This window comes from Lutjanus erythropterus, chromosome 21 (genome assembly GCF_056507025.1).
Source record: "Lutjanus erythropterus isolate fLutEry1 chromosome 21, fLutEry1.hap2, whole genome shotgun sequence".
Lineage (NCBI taxonomy): Eukaryota > Metazoa > Chordata > Actinopteri > Lutjaniformes > Lutjanidae > Lutjanus > Lutjanus erythropterus.
Window position 1 is genome coordinate 29,630,575 of NC_139337.1, and position 15,997 is coordinate 29,646,571.

At 39.9% G+C, this 15,997-nt stretch overlaps 1 protein-coding gene across 1 annotated transcript in view; it reads left to right on the forward strand.

Moving 5' to 3' along the window:
* LOC146307799 (cadherin-20-like) overlaps positions 1-15,997 on the forward strand; it is a 40,560-nt gene that overhangs the window by 9,285 nt on the left and 15,278 nt on the right. Inside the window, exons 3-7 of the mRNA XM_084746951.1 lie at positions 5,201-5,495; positions 6,180-6,299; positions 10,074-10,241; positions 13,020-13,207; positions 14,609-14,862. Of these exons, the coding sequence (XP_084603077.1) occupies positions 5,201-5,495; positions 6,180-6,299; positions 10,074-10,241; positions 13,020-13,207; positions 14,609-14,862 (1,025 nt within the window). The remainder of the gene's footprint in view (positions 1-5,200; positions 5,496-6,179; positions 6,300-10,073; positions 10,242-13,019; positions 13,208-14,608; positions 14,863-15,997) is intronic.

Here is a 15,997-nt window from a genome sequence, read left to right on the forward strand (position 1 = left end):
TGACCTGTAGAGGAGCAGTTCTCCTGCGTGACCTTTCTGCTTGTTGATAGCTGTTAGCACCACCTACACTGAGGAACCTGATGTGACAGGAGCCTCTGTGTGGGTGTTGCATCGAGATTTCAACCCCAACTTTCAAATGGAACAAACTGAGAGATCTATAGTGGGTCGTCAGCAGCCGGGAGGTCATCTGCTGTTCTGCCAGAGCTGAGTCCATGAATGCAAAAGAGAAAATCACGGGTGGGCAGAGGCAAACCTCAACAACTGCCTGAAAAAAAAATCCCAATTTAATCCCTGGATGCACCGCGTCCATACTAAGACAGCCTCTCTTCTGTCCACTTTGAACCGGAGCCAGACAGCAGTGATTGAGTTAATTGACTCGAACCGAGGCTTCACTCAGTCTGCCCCGTTTCCACAGAAGTGGACAGCACGTCCACAACACAACCGACATGCTCTGAAAAGAGCAGGCGAGGGATGCTCACAAAGGAGCACTTTGATCGCTCAGTCGCTAAAGTGAATTGAACATTTGATCAATAGTTGTAAGGCCAGTCATCATCAGCACAGAGACACAACAATCCTCCAAACTGCAATGAAAATTGCCATTACAGCACCAAAAAAGTGGGTTTTGGTGAAGCTTTCAGAGTCGTGTTTACAGTGTTTGAGCCAGAAGATGTCAGTGCAAGAAAAGACACACTTGAAAAATAAAATCTGTGTAAATGAAATGAAAAAATAACAAAGTCTGAGTGAAAAGTAAACTGTTGTCTGGTAAACATAAATCAGTCTTCAGTGTCTGTACACCATACAGATGGTTTTGTTATGGAAAGAAATGCATTTAAAACAAAAGTGAGGATTACATGGCTTTGCTTTTGGATTGAAAAATGCAAAGTAACGTCTGCACTCTGCCCCCAATCAAAGATTTTCCAAGTTGACTATTCATTTATGATATTCATTTATGATATTCATTTAGCCTAATTATTTAAAGTTCCCCTTCAAAGTTCCCTTTCTGCTATGATTAATATTTTATTTAAGATGATTTTCCAACATAGAACATCTCTGCTGGAAGCACAACTACTCCTAGTTGCTGTTTGTTAGCTTGTTAGCTTGTTAGCATAGTAAGTCCAATCTGGAGATTTTTGAATTTCTTATGTACCAAATAAAACTTGCCGGAGATACATTTGATACTCAGAAAAAAAATATACATGAACATCAACATAAGAAAAAACACATTTTTGAGTGATGGGGAACTTTAAATATACTGAATATGTTGGGGTAATTAGCAAATTGTAATAAAAATGAGTCTTTAAAAACATAACATTTACAAGCACACACACTGCTAAAAAGTGGTAATGGGCCTGAATATGTCAGATGAATCAACAAGGAGACTGAACATGTAGTTAATTTAGTTTCAGCAGTCCCTCCACTGACTCCATCAACTCTTAGACCAATCTAGCATTAGCTGCTTGCGTGTGTCACTTTCCAAGTGTGTTTTACCTTGATTGGATTGGATTTGCCAACTGACAATCAACAGATAATTAATAATCAAAATCTTTGTTATTATTATTATTTATACTTTTAAGCACAAAACAAATAAGTATTTTACTCAGCGTTATTAAGATCCTTGGACATTCAGGGCAGAAAAGAAGCTTGTACTAAAACTCAGTGAAACTATAATGTAAGATTTGGATCAGCAGCTAAAGACTTGAGACTGTCAGGAATGACTAAAAATGATTGTCAATATCCAAAGTATTGATATTATAATGAAACGAGAGTTACAGTTAAGTCCTGATTTTGATTAACTGTGCAGCCCTATATTTTATTAAATTATATTATATAATACTTAGATGTCAAGTACATATAATATCGTTAGATTACTATTTTGTAGCACCCAGCACACACTTTTTACTGTAGTGCCGCTTGAATTAGCAATGACCCTAACAACAGCACTAATGAGCCCATTTCACAGTCCTGGTTCAAACATTGTAAATGCATGCAAATTTCGAATTAAGAAAATATCCAGCCCTGTCTTTGTCTCACCCGATAACGAATTGAAATGCGGCTGAAGTGAATGAAGCGTGATGCCTGCAGAACATTCTGTTCAGAACCTGGACGTGAGATCTCTCAGTAGTCAAAAATAAGTTTTCCAGATTCCTAAAAATATTCTGCCCTGATCTCAAAACGCTGATTCCAAACCTTTGCTTGAATTTGCCGTCTTTTAAAGCGCTGCATTACTAACCGCTCATCCTCTGAAAATTTCCCTTCGGAAATGATGCAAACGTGCCTAATTAGTGTTCTGGAATAATTTCCCGGCCACCGCTCGGGAATACCGAGGCAAACGCTGGATTCCAAAGAGTCACGCGCTCCGACCAGATAGAAGTGGAGTAACAAGTCCTGAGAGAGTGCCACCAGAGCTGTAGAAAAAAATTGCTGTATCTACTTATGTTGGATGAAATATTACTTACAGTCGGTGCAGCGTATTCACTTCCATCTTACCTCTTCCTCTTTTCCATTAAGCAATTCTTCACCGATTCTTTTCAAGCCGCCCACCCTAATTTTTCCAAGCTGAATGAAATAAGTGATTCTGACAGGTCAGGCCTCTTCCCAGAGAGCCACTCAAGGCGGAGAGGCATTGTAGAATATGACAAAGCAGGAGAAACATGTACTGAAGCCTCCTCCCTGAGGGCTTTCTCCCCCCTCAGCTTAGTATTCTTGCGGTATCCCGAGCCGCAGGGATGTCGGAAGGTTTGGGCTTTGGGCCGGCGCTGACACCGAGCAGGTAATTGATAGCCTGAGTGTCAAACTCCCTCTTTTCACAGGCTTGGGAGGAAAGGAAGGATCAGTGCAAGGAGAAGGCGGATAAGGCGGAGGGGAGGCCTGAGATATATCACCACGAGACACGGGGCTGAGGCCCACAATGGGATGTTGATTAAAAAATATATTCTGGGCCGAGCCGGGCTGCACGGAGCGAGCGCAGGTGGGCGCGTTGTCCGAAGAGATAGGAAAAGCTGTATTGTCTGCGGCTCGGTGACTGATAGGTATTGTGAAGATTGCTGCTGAAATATCACCAGAATAACAACAATGAGTGCTGTAGCTGTAAACTTTTAGCGGTTCGACAACCTCGGCGCGGCCGTTTCACTTAGTGGCCCCAGACGACCAAAGGCCAGAGCGGATACCTTGAAAGGAGCGTGTGTTCGAGGTCGGCGGGGTGATTGTCAGCCCTCGCTGTGTGTTGATTGTATAGGAGACAGACGTCAATAGGGGCATTTAATTCCACTCTGGCAGTGTGATGGAGGTACTCATCATACGCAGAAACCCTCTTAAGTACAAAGTAAGGAGTGATTGCACATCAACAGGCTGGCATCTGCACTTACAGGCCACAAAAGGCTCCTGATTGCACTGCAGGGCCTGTGGCAACAATCGGGCTGTAAGCTGTGATTAGATGTCTACTTACAACTACATTATTAAGGTACACATACAACCACACGCCACACATGTGGATGTAGAGACGTACGGCTGGTTTTTGCAGTGAGGACGCTATAACCAAAGATTGCTTAGTGTTACAGATGTAATGATAAAAAATTAGGGCTGGGACGATACACTTATCTCCAGATTCTATACTGTCATAAAGCTGGGGTGCCAATTTGATCTGTATTGCAATGAAACATGATTTATTGTGATTTTGGTGTTTGCTGTTTTAACACGAGGCTGGAGGTCTGCAACCTGCGCTTCTTTAGCCCCTCTCCAGTGGCTCGCTGTGACTTTGGCAAATAAATTATTTATCACTTATAACTGTTGTAGGTCCATGCAAAAGTTGAGAAAACTCAAACTTTTAAGGTGGCATCCTGCAATAGATTTTTGTTGAGATTTAGAAACCCCCCAGAAGTACAGTACTGAGCTTTTTTTTTTAATTGCAATATATGGCTACAGCCCTATTATATTCCTTTTCAGCAATATTCTGCCAATAAATCCTTGTAAAACTTACAAACTGGACCTTTAAATCATTATTCAGCTACAAGGATTGTGGATTCATTTTCTGTTAACTGACAATTAAGCTTTTCTAGGCCTGAAGCACAACCAGCCTCATGACAGATTTTCAGTTGGACTCAGATCAGGAACTTTCCACTGTTTGACCCCAAAAAGTCCTTTGGTTGTCTTCTCTGTATTTTTATGATCACTGTGCGGCTGCATTGTTCTAAAATTGGGGTATGTGACCTAATTAAATGTCCTCAAAATCGTGTCACTGCACCATATGTCTCTTGTTGTTCACTTTGAACTTGTGACCATTATTATACTGTGTTGAAGTAGTTTTGTCTTGCATATGTTTCCAATACCCCTGAGGTGTCTCCAAAATAACTAAACAAGTGGATTTTCTCTTTCTTTCCATGCATCATGGAATAAAACCTTTGGTGACACTATTTGAAGGGGTGTGCATAAGACCGACATGACACAGTCTTAACCACACTGTCATGACCCTGAAGTAGTGTTGTGCTTCATTGTCAAACTGGCCTCATAACAAATTCAAATGGTATCACTTCAGTTGAAGTCAAAGAAATCACTGATGACATTGTTTTAAAATTATTTGACAGTGTAACAAGCTTAATGACATCTTTATGACACATTAAAAATGTACCACTGTAGGTGAGATAAAGGACAATATTTATGACACATTTATAATGGTCTCATAACAGCCATAACAGCTATATCAACCACATATGACAGTATAAAATAATGTTAAGGCATATAGCTATGGAATGTCAAGTTGTCATAACAAAGACATTTTTGACTGAGTTAATGTTAAGCTGTCATAACAAAGATAACAATGTCAAGTTGTTGTAATAAACACATTGACAGGTTATGCTGTCTAGGTTAATGTCAAGTCATCATAACAAAGATGTTATCTTGCGACATTTTTGTCTTGGTTAAGTCAAATTGTCATACCAGAGACATTGTTGTCTTGGTTAATGTCAAGTTGTTGTAACAAAGACTTCTCAAACCATGTCAGCTTTGTCTTAAAATTTACATAAGGGACCAAAAGGCACTCAGTGACAACAGGCATAAATATTCATAAAGGTTCATTCATATTCAGGACTGGCGTCATGTCCTAGTTATGTCAGTGTTATGTCAGTCTTGTGCGCACCACTTCAGATGAAGTGTTACCAAACCTTTTTTGACTCTCTTATGAACACCGCTGTGATCGTCTCCACAGCTCCACTCAGACATGGATAAAGGCGACGGCTCCATTAAGTACATCCTGACCGGCGAGGGCGCGGGCACCACCTTCACCATCGACGACAGCACGGGGGACATCCACGCCATCCAGAGGCTGGACCGGGAGGTGAAGGCCCAGTATGTCCTCCGCGCCCAGGCCCGCAACCGCCTGACAGACAGGCCTCTGGAGCCCGAGTCCGAGTTCATCGTGAAGATCCAGGACATCAACGACAACGAGCCGAGGTTTCTGGACGGTCCCTACCAGGCGTCTGTCCCCGAAATGTCCAAAATAGGTGAGCAAGGGAGGAGTTGAAGGCAGACAGATGGACGGAGACAGAAACTAAACTGTTGTCTGTGCATATTTGAGGTGTTTGATTTTAAGAGAGCTGCTTCTGCGAATTTGTGCCGTGGTGAAAAGTGCATAACGGCTCTGCAGAGTCAACGTTGTCGTTTGTTCTTACAGGCTCGTCTCCATCTGCTTCATTCAGTATTCATAAGCCTTACTGTGCAGTAAATAAGCATAGTTAATTCCAGACACAGATGAAAAAACTCAAACCAAAATTATTTATTTGTTTCATTTAGGGATGCCCTCTCTTTCTGGGAAAACCAGACAGTTGTACCCCTCAACATATCATTGTAAACATAACTATATTATTACTATATACTTATTTTGAGCTTGTTCTTGTTAAAAAAAATAAATAAATAAAAATTAGACCTATGAAACATATTTAATATTCACATAAATGTATCAGAAAAGTATGATTAAAATGCATTTTCATATAACCTAAATAATAACCTAAATAGGTTATGATATTTTATTATTACTATTAATGTAATTATTTACAATATTGGAACATGCTGGTATGACCCTTACCAATTATCCAGTATATAGCAGTAAACAGATTTCCTCTATATAATTTTACATTAATACAAGAGTACTTTGGGTCCTCCTCACCTTTTCCTCTGTGTTTATCCAGGAACATCTGTGATCCAGCTGACCGCCACAGACGCAGACGACCCGACGTATGGCAACAGCGCCCGTGTGGTCTACAGCATCCTGGAGGGCCAGCCTTACTTCTCAGTGGACGCCAAGAGTGGTACGACCTTACAAATGCTGAAAAACTCCCTCTGTAACCAGGGAAACCAGCATTTTTCTCCATTTCATATAGAGTCTGATGGATTTCAAACTTCACCAGCCGCTTTAACTATTTTATGAGCTCCAAATGAATGTTTCATAAGTATGAATGATGTTAGATGACCTGCTAAAATCGACAAACTACCACTGACAGTCAGGATTTACTAACACTTTGCTGACAGCTACTGTTAATTCCCCACCTTGTTTCTAACACTGTACCACGCCATAATTGCACCACAGTCTGATTTTAGCAGTCCACACTTTAAGCCCCTGTGTATACCAACCAGCTCTGAATGTGGGAAGCTCAGCATGGCTCCTGTTGTTGCTATGAGACTACCGAACACTTGACTGAAACACGGCGCTCTTTTGTTACAACTTGCAGTATCTCAAACTCCTTGCACTCAACAAAAAAGATGTGCTAACCTCAAAGTGTGATTTCTCTGTTGAGAAATGAGGCCAGAATAAAGTGGGCAGCTGCTCTTGATGAAGTGGTTTTGAGGAGCTGTCTCAAAAGAGAAAGCTCACAGGTTTAACCCTGGAACCATGACAATGGGTTTGCATGTTTTAGTTTAATTACTGCAAACATTTACAATAATTTAGCAAAAGGTGCAATAGGGTGCTGCAGGAATGAGTCCTAAAATCTAAAAGTTGGCATTTTGCAGCTAGGTTCCCTCATCAATTGGTTTTTTGGATGGGTTTTTGATTACTTCCCTGAATTAAGGTTTATTTTCTGCAATAACCCAAAAGCCAATTGAAAAATCTGAGAGGCTTTTGTCAAGGTGACCAGAGCGATGCTAACTTCCAACTGACATACAAAAGTATGTCATCGCTGCAGCACATCATATCAACATATCATTAAGTTTATTTTCTGTGTTGCCAAGAATTAGACAAGAAGATTGATATATTACTCTCATGTCTCTGCATTGAGCACTGAACTGGAATCAGGTGGCAGTTAGCTTAGCTTAGCATAAGGACTTGAAGGAGGCGGAAAGTTAAAAACAACTAAAGCTGTAAAGCTCACAAAGTCACATGGCGCATCTTCGTGTTTTATCTGCACATGAAAATAAATGGGTTTTTTTTAATTACAGAAAAAAAGCCAAGCTACTTGGAAAGCACCTGCTTTCAGTCTTAATGCTAAGCTAAGCTAATTACTTCTTGTCTCATGCGCCATACTTAATGCAATACATAACAGTGGTATTGATTCTGTGTTGAACTGTTCCTTTAACAGACAATTTAAGAGCTGAAGTTTTTACATATTCAGGGGAATACAAAATAATTCTGGCTGCTTTGTGCTTGGCCCCTTAGTTCAGTGAAATGAAAATGTTGATGCTACAGCAACAACATCAGTGTTGGACCTCAGTGATGCACATGTGGCTGAATGGGAGCAAATCCCTGAAACCAGCAGAGTGGAGGCTGTTATAGCAGCAGATTATCCCTCATCCTATCAACGTATTCTACATACAAATAAACTGAATAAATTACTGTAACAAACAATCATCATCGCAAAATGTTAACTGTTTAGGAAAGATGCAATTTTCATATTCTGTAAAAGGAGAGTGCACATGAGAAAATACGTATGTATAAATCTAGTAATTAAATATGCTAATTTTATATCCCAAAATGTTGGCAAGCAACAGGTCACAATTACCCTTTTATCTGTTTTATAACATCTTATTAATGATTTATAAAGTGTTTACGAAAAAATTAAGCAAGGTGGAAAAGTGTCCACATATTTAAAAACATAAGTAAAATGAATAGGTGTCCACATACAAAAAAAATAGTAAATAAGGAGCTGAAACTCCTTGAGCTTTAATATCTAACTGCGACGCTGCAGCATCATTCATAACTCAAGCCACCACTTCCAAAAATCCATTAGTCTCCTAAAAGCAGAGAGTCAGTGGGCATTGTTTACCACAGCTGCCTCATTTCCTTGTTTGTCAGCACAGAAATCTGTTGCCAAACCTCTCAGGCTGCGCTGCCCATCAGCAGCCACTCAGACTGCTGCTGCTGTAGGTTCATCCATCACCAAAACACAAGTGGCTCTACAGCTATCAATCAGCCCGCCTGACTGGGCTATAAGCTCAGCACTGAGGCTTTTATTGGTGGGAACACGGTGTAAAACTTTAACACATATAGCTCAAACCCTCTGCGCGGTTACATGCACTCCTTTTCCTACACTTCAGCACAAAACAACACTTGACCTCGGTCTGATTCTGCTGCATCTGGCAAAACTGTCTCTGGTAATACAGTAATGTACTGCTGATAATAGTGTACAGATAGCATCCAGACAACAGGGAGAAGACACTGAGAACAGACATCCTTGAAGGTTTAGTGTCAAGCTTAAGTTTGTTACAGAGTGAACAGTTTATTTTACAGTTACAGTGTGCCTCAAGCTAACTGTCCAGTCCAATAGATATATTAGGCCCTTTAGAAGCTGCTGTCCTTCAGTTTATTGTCAAAGTTTGGATTTACTTTTACTTTAGATCGAAATATATACCACATAAAATACTGATTTTTCTTTGCACTAGACTCCTGTCACGGTCATTTTTTTCTTACCTCTCTGTCACACACATGTAAAACCCAATTACATATCAATAAATTCTGCTATTTTTACCAGGTAACCTTAAACCCCTTATCCTTTAAAAAGGAAACTGGGGACGTTATGGTATGTTGCACTACGTTACAGTACAGTACGTTATGGTGCTGTACAGTACATTATAGTACGGTACTTTGCATAATGGTAAGGTGTGGTACATTATGGTACAGTACATCACATTATGTTATGGTACATTACAGTACAGTATGTTACATTATAGTATGGCACAGTATGTTATGCTACATTACATTACTTTACATTACATCACGGTTTGCATTGTTATGGTATGTTACAGTACAGTACGTTATGGCATGGTATGTTGTGGTACGTCTATAGCTCAGGTTGTACAGCAGGTTGAATATTAGCTGTAAGATTTAAGGTTTGATTCCCAGCTTCTCTTGTGCACAAGTTGAAGCTTAGTTAAGCGTGAACTTACACTAAAGGGACGAGTCGAGAGGCGCAAAATGTTGCATGCTGGATGAAGAATGTGTGTATCCCTTCAAAAAATCAAAATATTTTGTATTTTTTTTTCTATTTATGACATGATTTCAATACTTTTACGAATTATTACAGTTTATTCACTTACATTACTGTATAGTTAAGGTCGTACAGATTTTAGAGATTAAAGCATTTGAAGAAACTCCAGGAAATGACATCACAGTAAGCAAAAATACCAAGGTAGGCACTGGAGGATGATATCTATTGCATTCTACTGGAGTTCATAGCTGCAAATTGAAAACATGTTGCTTTGAAAAGTAGACACTGGACAGAGTTGAAGGAGACACGAACAAGAATGACACAGACATATAATACATATATATTATCCATGACGAGGCAGAGTTTATTTATAGAAATTGTGGGAGAAGGTCGAGTGTCTGGAATACAGTGAGTCAATGTTTTTCTCTGTTGCAGCACAATAATGAAGTTGTCTTTGAACCAGAGGCTTTAAATGAATGACAGGTTTAATTATAAATCACTCATGCAGCCTCTTGTCCGCTCCGTCGAGAGCGTTGACATTCCAGGAAACCATCGCTTGGACACATGACCCCAATCTGTGTCACCAGTTCTCTGCCGCTGACCTTTAATTCACCTCGTGGGTCTCTCTCTGCCCTCTCTGTCTGTCTTGATGTCTGTCCTCAGGCGTGGTCCGTGTGTCCCTGGCAGACATGGACCGGGAGACCAGGGAGAACTACACCGTGGTCATCCAGGCCAAGGACATGGGCGGCCAGCTGGGGGGCCTCGCCGGTACCACCACAGTCAACATCACGCTCACTGACATCAACGACAACCCGCCCATGTTTGACCAGAGTAAGACACGGACATCATTTCTGTCTTTATTATTCTCATGTTTTAGTTTATTTCTTGATTCACCCTCTTCTCTGCTCCACCTGAACCCACATCACCTTTCTATAATCCCTCCTGACGCTCTTACAGCTGGAAAAGAAACTAACTTTTAAAAGTTTGGAGCAGTTTTTCTCAACAGTGGAGGAAGGGTGAGGGTGAGGGTGAATCCAGTGCTGAAAGAATATATTGTGGCATGATATAGATCAACACAAAAGTTTGACCAAATGCATCATGGAGCTAAAAAATTGTTTTCAATATGAATTAAATTTGATCAGGTGTGACTAAATTAGGTGTGCATGAGGGCTGCAACTAAAGATTGTTTTTGGTATTAATTAATCTGCAGCAGGAATACACAATATTAGATTATTACTGGTACTTTACAAGCCATTTTGGCCAATTGCTGATACATTCGCCCATATTTTTTTCCACCTAATTGCAGAGACCATCAAGTCTGTAGTTGAAAAGATGTGTTATTATGCCTGCTCTTATAATAATAGCCCACTTGCAGATGCAGATTGTCCCTCTTTGTTCTTTAGATTTTAAAGATGAGCACTTAAAGTTGTAGTGCTGAAGGAGTGTGATTTGGCTTCTCCTCCAGAAGTCCAGAAAATGTGAGGAAATAGTGGAAGAGTCCAAAGTGACGTCTTCAGATGTCTTGTTTTGTCCAACCAACAGTGCAAAATCCAAAAATGTTCAGTTGACAGCAATAAAAAACAGAGGAAATCAGCGAATGGTCTGGTTTGAGAAACTGAAACCACTGAATTTTTTGCTGTTAATTGACAGTTCTGGTTAACAAATGCTGAAGTTAAATGTTGGAGGATGCAATTAAAGGTCCAGTGTGTAAAGGTTATGGGTATGTATTGGTAAAATATGGCAGCGATCAAGTGAAATACTCTTTAAGTATGTTTTCATCAGTCTATAATCACCTGAAAACAAGAATCGTTGTGTTTTTGTTAGCTGCCATGTTGTACGGCCATATTTCTACAGTAGCCCAGAATGGACAAACCAACACTGACTCAAGAAATGACCATTTGTGTTTTGCTGTCACATGCGGCAGCTCAACGTCTTTTTTTCTCTAAATTCTGTCTTAAGACTCTCTCGGTTAGCTATGGGTGGCAAATCTAAAAAAGTTTCAGAGGAAAATAGAGAATTGAATAGATGCAGCTCCAATTTTTCAGCCAAAAATGTCTCTTTTGATAGTCCTAGATGTTTGGAAGGGGAGGGTGAAACAACATGTTTGCAGTCTGCAAGCTCAAGTACTTTAGAATTTAGACAAGTGTATATTGTTCAAAAAAGCCACCTGAAGTATTTGGAAAAAGTTCAAATGTTTTATCTTCATGAGGACATTCTCATATACTCTATGTATTATTTTATTATTCAGTTTAGAGTCATGCAGATAAAAATAAAAGATTCTTTTATCTGCATTTTGCACCTACAACCTACAAGTTTGATTTTATTCCAACTTTGTAGAAAAGCATCATGAGTTTTCCCTTAAAATTGGTAAAACTCCAGCAACACTTGTAGCATGTAACACAACTTTATTTTCAGAACAACGAATTTTGGCGCAGGTCTTCATCAGCGTCATCCCATTCGATGGATTGGTCTGAAAATAAAGTTGTTCCTCAGTCTACAAGTGTTGCTGAAGTTTTACCTTTTTGAGGCCTTTTCGCCTGCTCTGCAGCTTGGAAGTAGGTGAAGTTGTGCCAGAAATCTCTGCCTGCTTCTACAGTATTCCCTTTAAATTATTATGGGTATACAGTGAACCGTCTGCTGTATATTTTACTGAACCATGAGCCTCCTGTATTTTTAAATCTTTGTGCTTGCATGCAGTCGTTTGCGGCTTTAACGCACCACAAACATCAAGCCGAAGCCCTGAAACGACCCTGAAGTTAACTTGAACTTCAAAAAGAACTCGCTGTTTTGTTTCAGGGTTGATCCCTGACTTGTGGTCATGTGTTTCAGCTGCATGCGCCACAGTCGCGTGTCACGCGTGCGGTAAAACATGAGGCTGCAGCATCTGTCCGCCACATGTGTGAACACTTATATTCAAAGACGCAAACAACAGGACAGTTTTCTGTTTAGCATGGACGGCTCTTCAGCTATGCAGCTCGTGTCTCTCAGGCATGCAGGCTGTTAGCCCCTCTGCCCTCCTCCCTCTGTCCACTTCTGGCCACCAGTCCCCGGCCATTTACCCCCCATGGCCTCCTCCCTCAGCCACTGGTCGCCCCATGCTGTCTCTTTGATTATCCCCATTTCTGCTCCTCTCATTACCGTCTTCCTGAGGTCAGGGGTTGTCTAGCTGTCCGCCGACGGGTGGCTTCGCTCCAAGACAAAGAAAAACACCCGCCGCCGCCGCCCTCTTCCATTTCTGTCACTAGTCTCCCACCAATTAGCGCCATCACTTCGATAGAACTTTGATCGGTTGTGAAGAGCTTCAGGGATTCCCCTCTGTCAAGCACAATGTGCAGGCATTTCACTTTGGACTGCAGGGAGCGCCACAAATTGGGCAGCTGTCACCTCTTCTTTGAGGTTAAACGGTAGATGAAATTGAAGCCGGCCCGCGAGACAGTATATAACCCAATTGTGAGGCGTTTATGGAGCCATTTATTTTAAGCTGTCTGAGATGTGATTTTGAGAGGAGACAGCAGCCGTACAGGTGATGGAAGAGGTTTGGCTCCCTCTAGAGGATGAATGAAGGTGTGACAGGCTGATGATCACACTCTTGTTTATTTTCTCTCTCAGGGTTGTATCAGATGAGCGTCCCCGAGTCGGCTCCTCTGGGGTCAGTGGTGGGTCGGATCTGGGCGAAGGACAGGGACATCGGGGTCAATGCTGAGATGAAGTACAGCATCATCGATGGAGATGGGAGGGACACGTTTGACATCAGCACCGACCCCACCAACCTGTTTGGCATCATCACGGTGAAAAAGGTACACAGGAAAACTGACAAAGGATATATATATATATATATATATATATATATATATATATATATATATATATATATATAATTATCTGTGTTACAAGTCACAGTAAATAGATGATATTGATGATTTTAACCTTAATCTTTCCTAGTATCAGAATTAATATGAATCAGAAAACAAGTCTTACTTTAGGCATTTGAAGATTCTGTATTATTTATTTGTTTATTTATTTCATTTATTTCTCAGAGACGGTGCATGTTAATAAAAAAAATCTCTAAATGTGCCAGTATTAGGCAAAAGGCTAATATTAAGGCTAATATTCCCTGGCCAGATGTAAAGTTGGCAATCTAAAATCAATATAAAAATTAAGAAATCAGCAATTATCATGGTTTAAAGGCATGCTAGTTACAGTAAAAGCAGAACACAGACAGATATAAGCAAGTTTTGTCTATAAAATGACAAAAACTACTTTTTTGTCCAATAAAGAGTCCAGACTCGAACGGCTCTTCATTTACTGTCATAAATGATAAAGAAAAGCAGCAAATCCTCATATTTAAGGATCTGGAACCAGCAACTATCTAGACTACACTATTTTTGATTTTAGGGTGAACTGTCCCTTTAAAAGTATTGATTTTAGTGCTGAATTTACCCCAAAACACTTAAAATCATGACTGGGTTGCAGACAGCACTTTTAGAGTCGTGTCATTTTTGTTCCTGTCAAGAAAAAATTAAATTACTATTGATTTTTTTTAATGGAGTTTTGTAACTTTGTGATTTTTTTTTTTTATAATAAACCACAAATTACATTAGCTAAGCATACATCATAACGGCTTCAAAGTGAGATAAATGCATGAAAAAATAATCTGTAAAAGCCCTTTTTTCTGATTAATATTGATTTAGATGAGTGGAATCATCTTGACTAAAACCATGCAGATTGATAAATGGCACTGCAGGCAAGAGGGAAAATATGTGTTTATGATTTTGGGTGAACTTTCCCTTTAAAAGTATTGATTTTAGTGCCGAATTAACCAGAAAAGAGTAAAACTCAGGAGTGATTCATAGACAGAACTTTAGAAGTTATGTCATGTTTGTCCTTCTCAAGGAAAAATTAAATTGCCAGATTTTTCAAGGGAGTTTTGTGTCTTTGTCCCTGTGTGATGAAGGAGCCTTTCAGGGTGTATTTTTAATTTTGGGGTGAACTGTTTCACTTTCTTAAGTAACATCTGTCTTGATTTCTTCTTTCTGCCATTCCTAAGCATCCTTCATCACTTTGTCCCACTATATATTCAGTCCTGCAGGGGATTCTTTCTTTTTTCTGACAGCAAAGATTAATTTGCACTTAAAACTGCTGCAGTAACTTTGAAAGGTTTAATCTTTATAATGCCATTATGTGTTTTCACCCTCCAGCCGCTGGACTTTGAGAGCAAACCCAGCTACACTCTGAAGGTGGAGGGCGCCAACACCAACGTGGACCCGTCCTTACGCCACCGCGGGCCCTTCAAGGACGTCACCATCGTGCACGTGAGCGTGGAGGACGTGGACGAGCCCCCGCTGTTTGACTTGCCGGCGTACTACATCGAGCTGCCAGAGGACGCTGAGATTGGGACGGTGGTGAAGACCGTGTCGGCGAGGGATCCTGACGCTGCCAACAACACTGTGAGGTGAGGGAAAACAACAAAACAACACTGTCCCGGCTTCACGTGGGGACTGTAGCTTCAACCTGCTGTCCTGTTGCTTTCCAAAAGAACCAATCAGCTGTGAGTCCTGGCTTCACTACAAACATATTTAATGCACATGTTATTTTAAAGTTGACTGAGCCTACAGTTTATGGTCTGAAGAGGAAATTTAATACCTCAAATACACCAAAGACAAATTAATCTAAATTATAAATCATGTGAATTATACAGTTGTGTTCAAAGGTCTCTATCATCAACTTAAAGTCTGTTTTTTTCTTTATTTTTCACAAGGCCAAACTAGTGTTTTTGCATGTTAAAGGAATAGTTCAGACTTTTTGAAGTGTGGTTGTATGAGGTACTCATCCATAGTCAGTTACCTCCCAGAACACTGGAGTTTCTGGTAAATAGTATTTCAAAAATTGTTCCCTTTTACATAATATCGCTGTCTCTAAAGCAACCAAACTCCACTGGCAAACAGTGATTTTACTTCACAGAGCACAGGGGAAGGAGAAGTCATGTAAGTCTTACTGACTCTAGGAGGTGGAGGGACGGCTGAGATGATAAAATGAGTAAAAGTCACAATATTTTTGACCAAATATTATGACGATATTGTAGGGATGACTATTGGTGCATTCACAAGATATTAAGCCAATGAGATTTTTAGACATCAGTAAGTGGTCAAATAATAGAACAGACAGAACAGTCTGGTAAGTTCAGAAAATTACATCACTTTACTGTAATGCAGCTTTTAACACCAGGAAAACAAAAGACTTATGACAAATCACGGTATAACCAAAATCAATCATGATATCTAGTCTCATGTCATGATACGATATAATATTGATAACTTTAAACTTTAATTTTTTAATTTTAGAAAACACCAAAAAACTTGTGTCAAAATAGTTTATAGTGAGCTGTGAACTTGATTTGTCATTATCTGGTTGCAATTTAAAATATTAAATTATTACCCATTTTTCACTTTACCCTCAATTAGTTTCCTCAACAATTTTTGAAATGCTTTTTTAGGGTTTATAAAACTCAAAGGTTTATGTTTATTTAAATGAGAAAAGTAAATTATTTCAATTAAACATTATTAGTTGGTAAAGGTGACCGTGAAAAT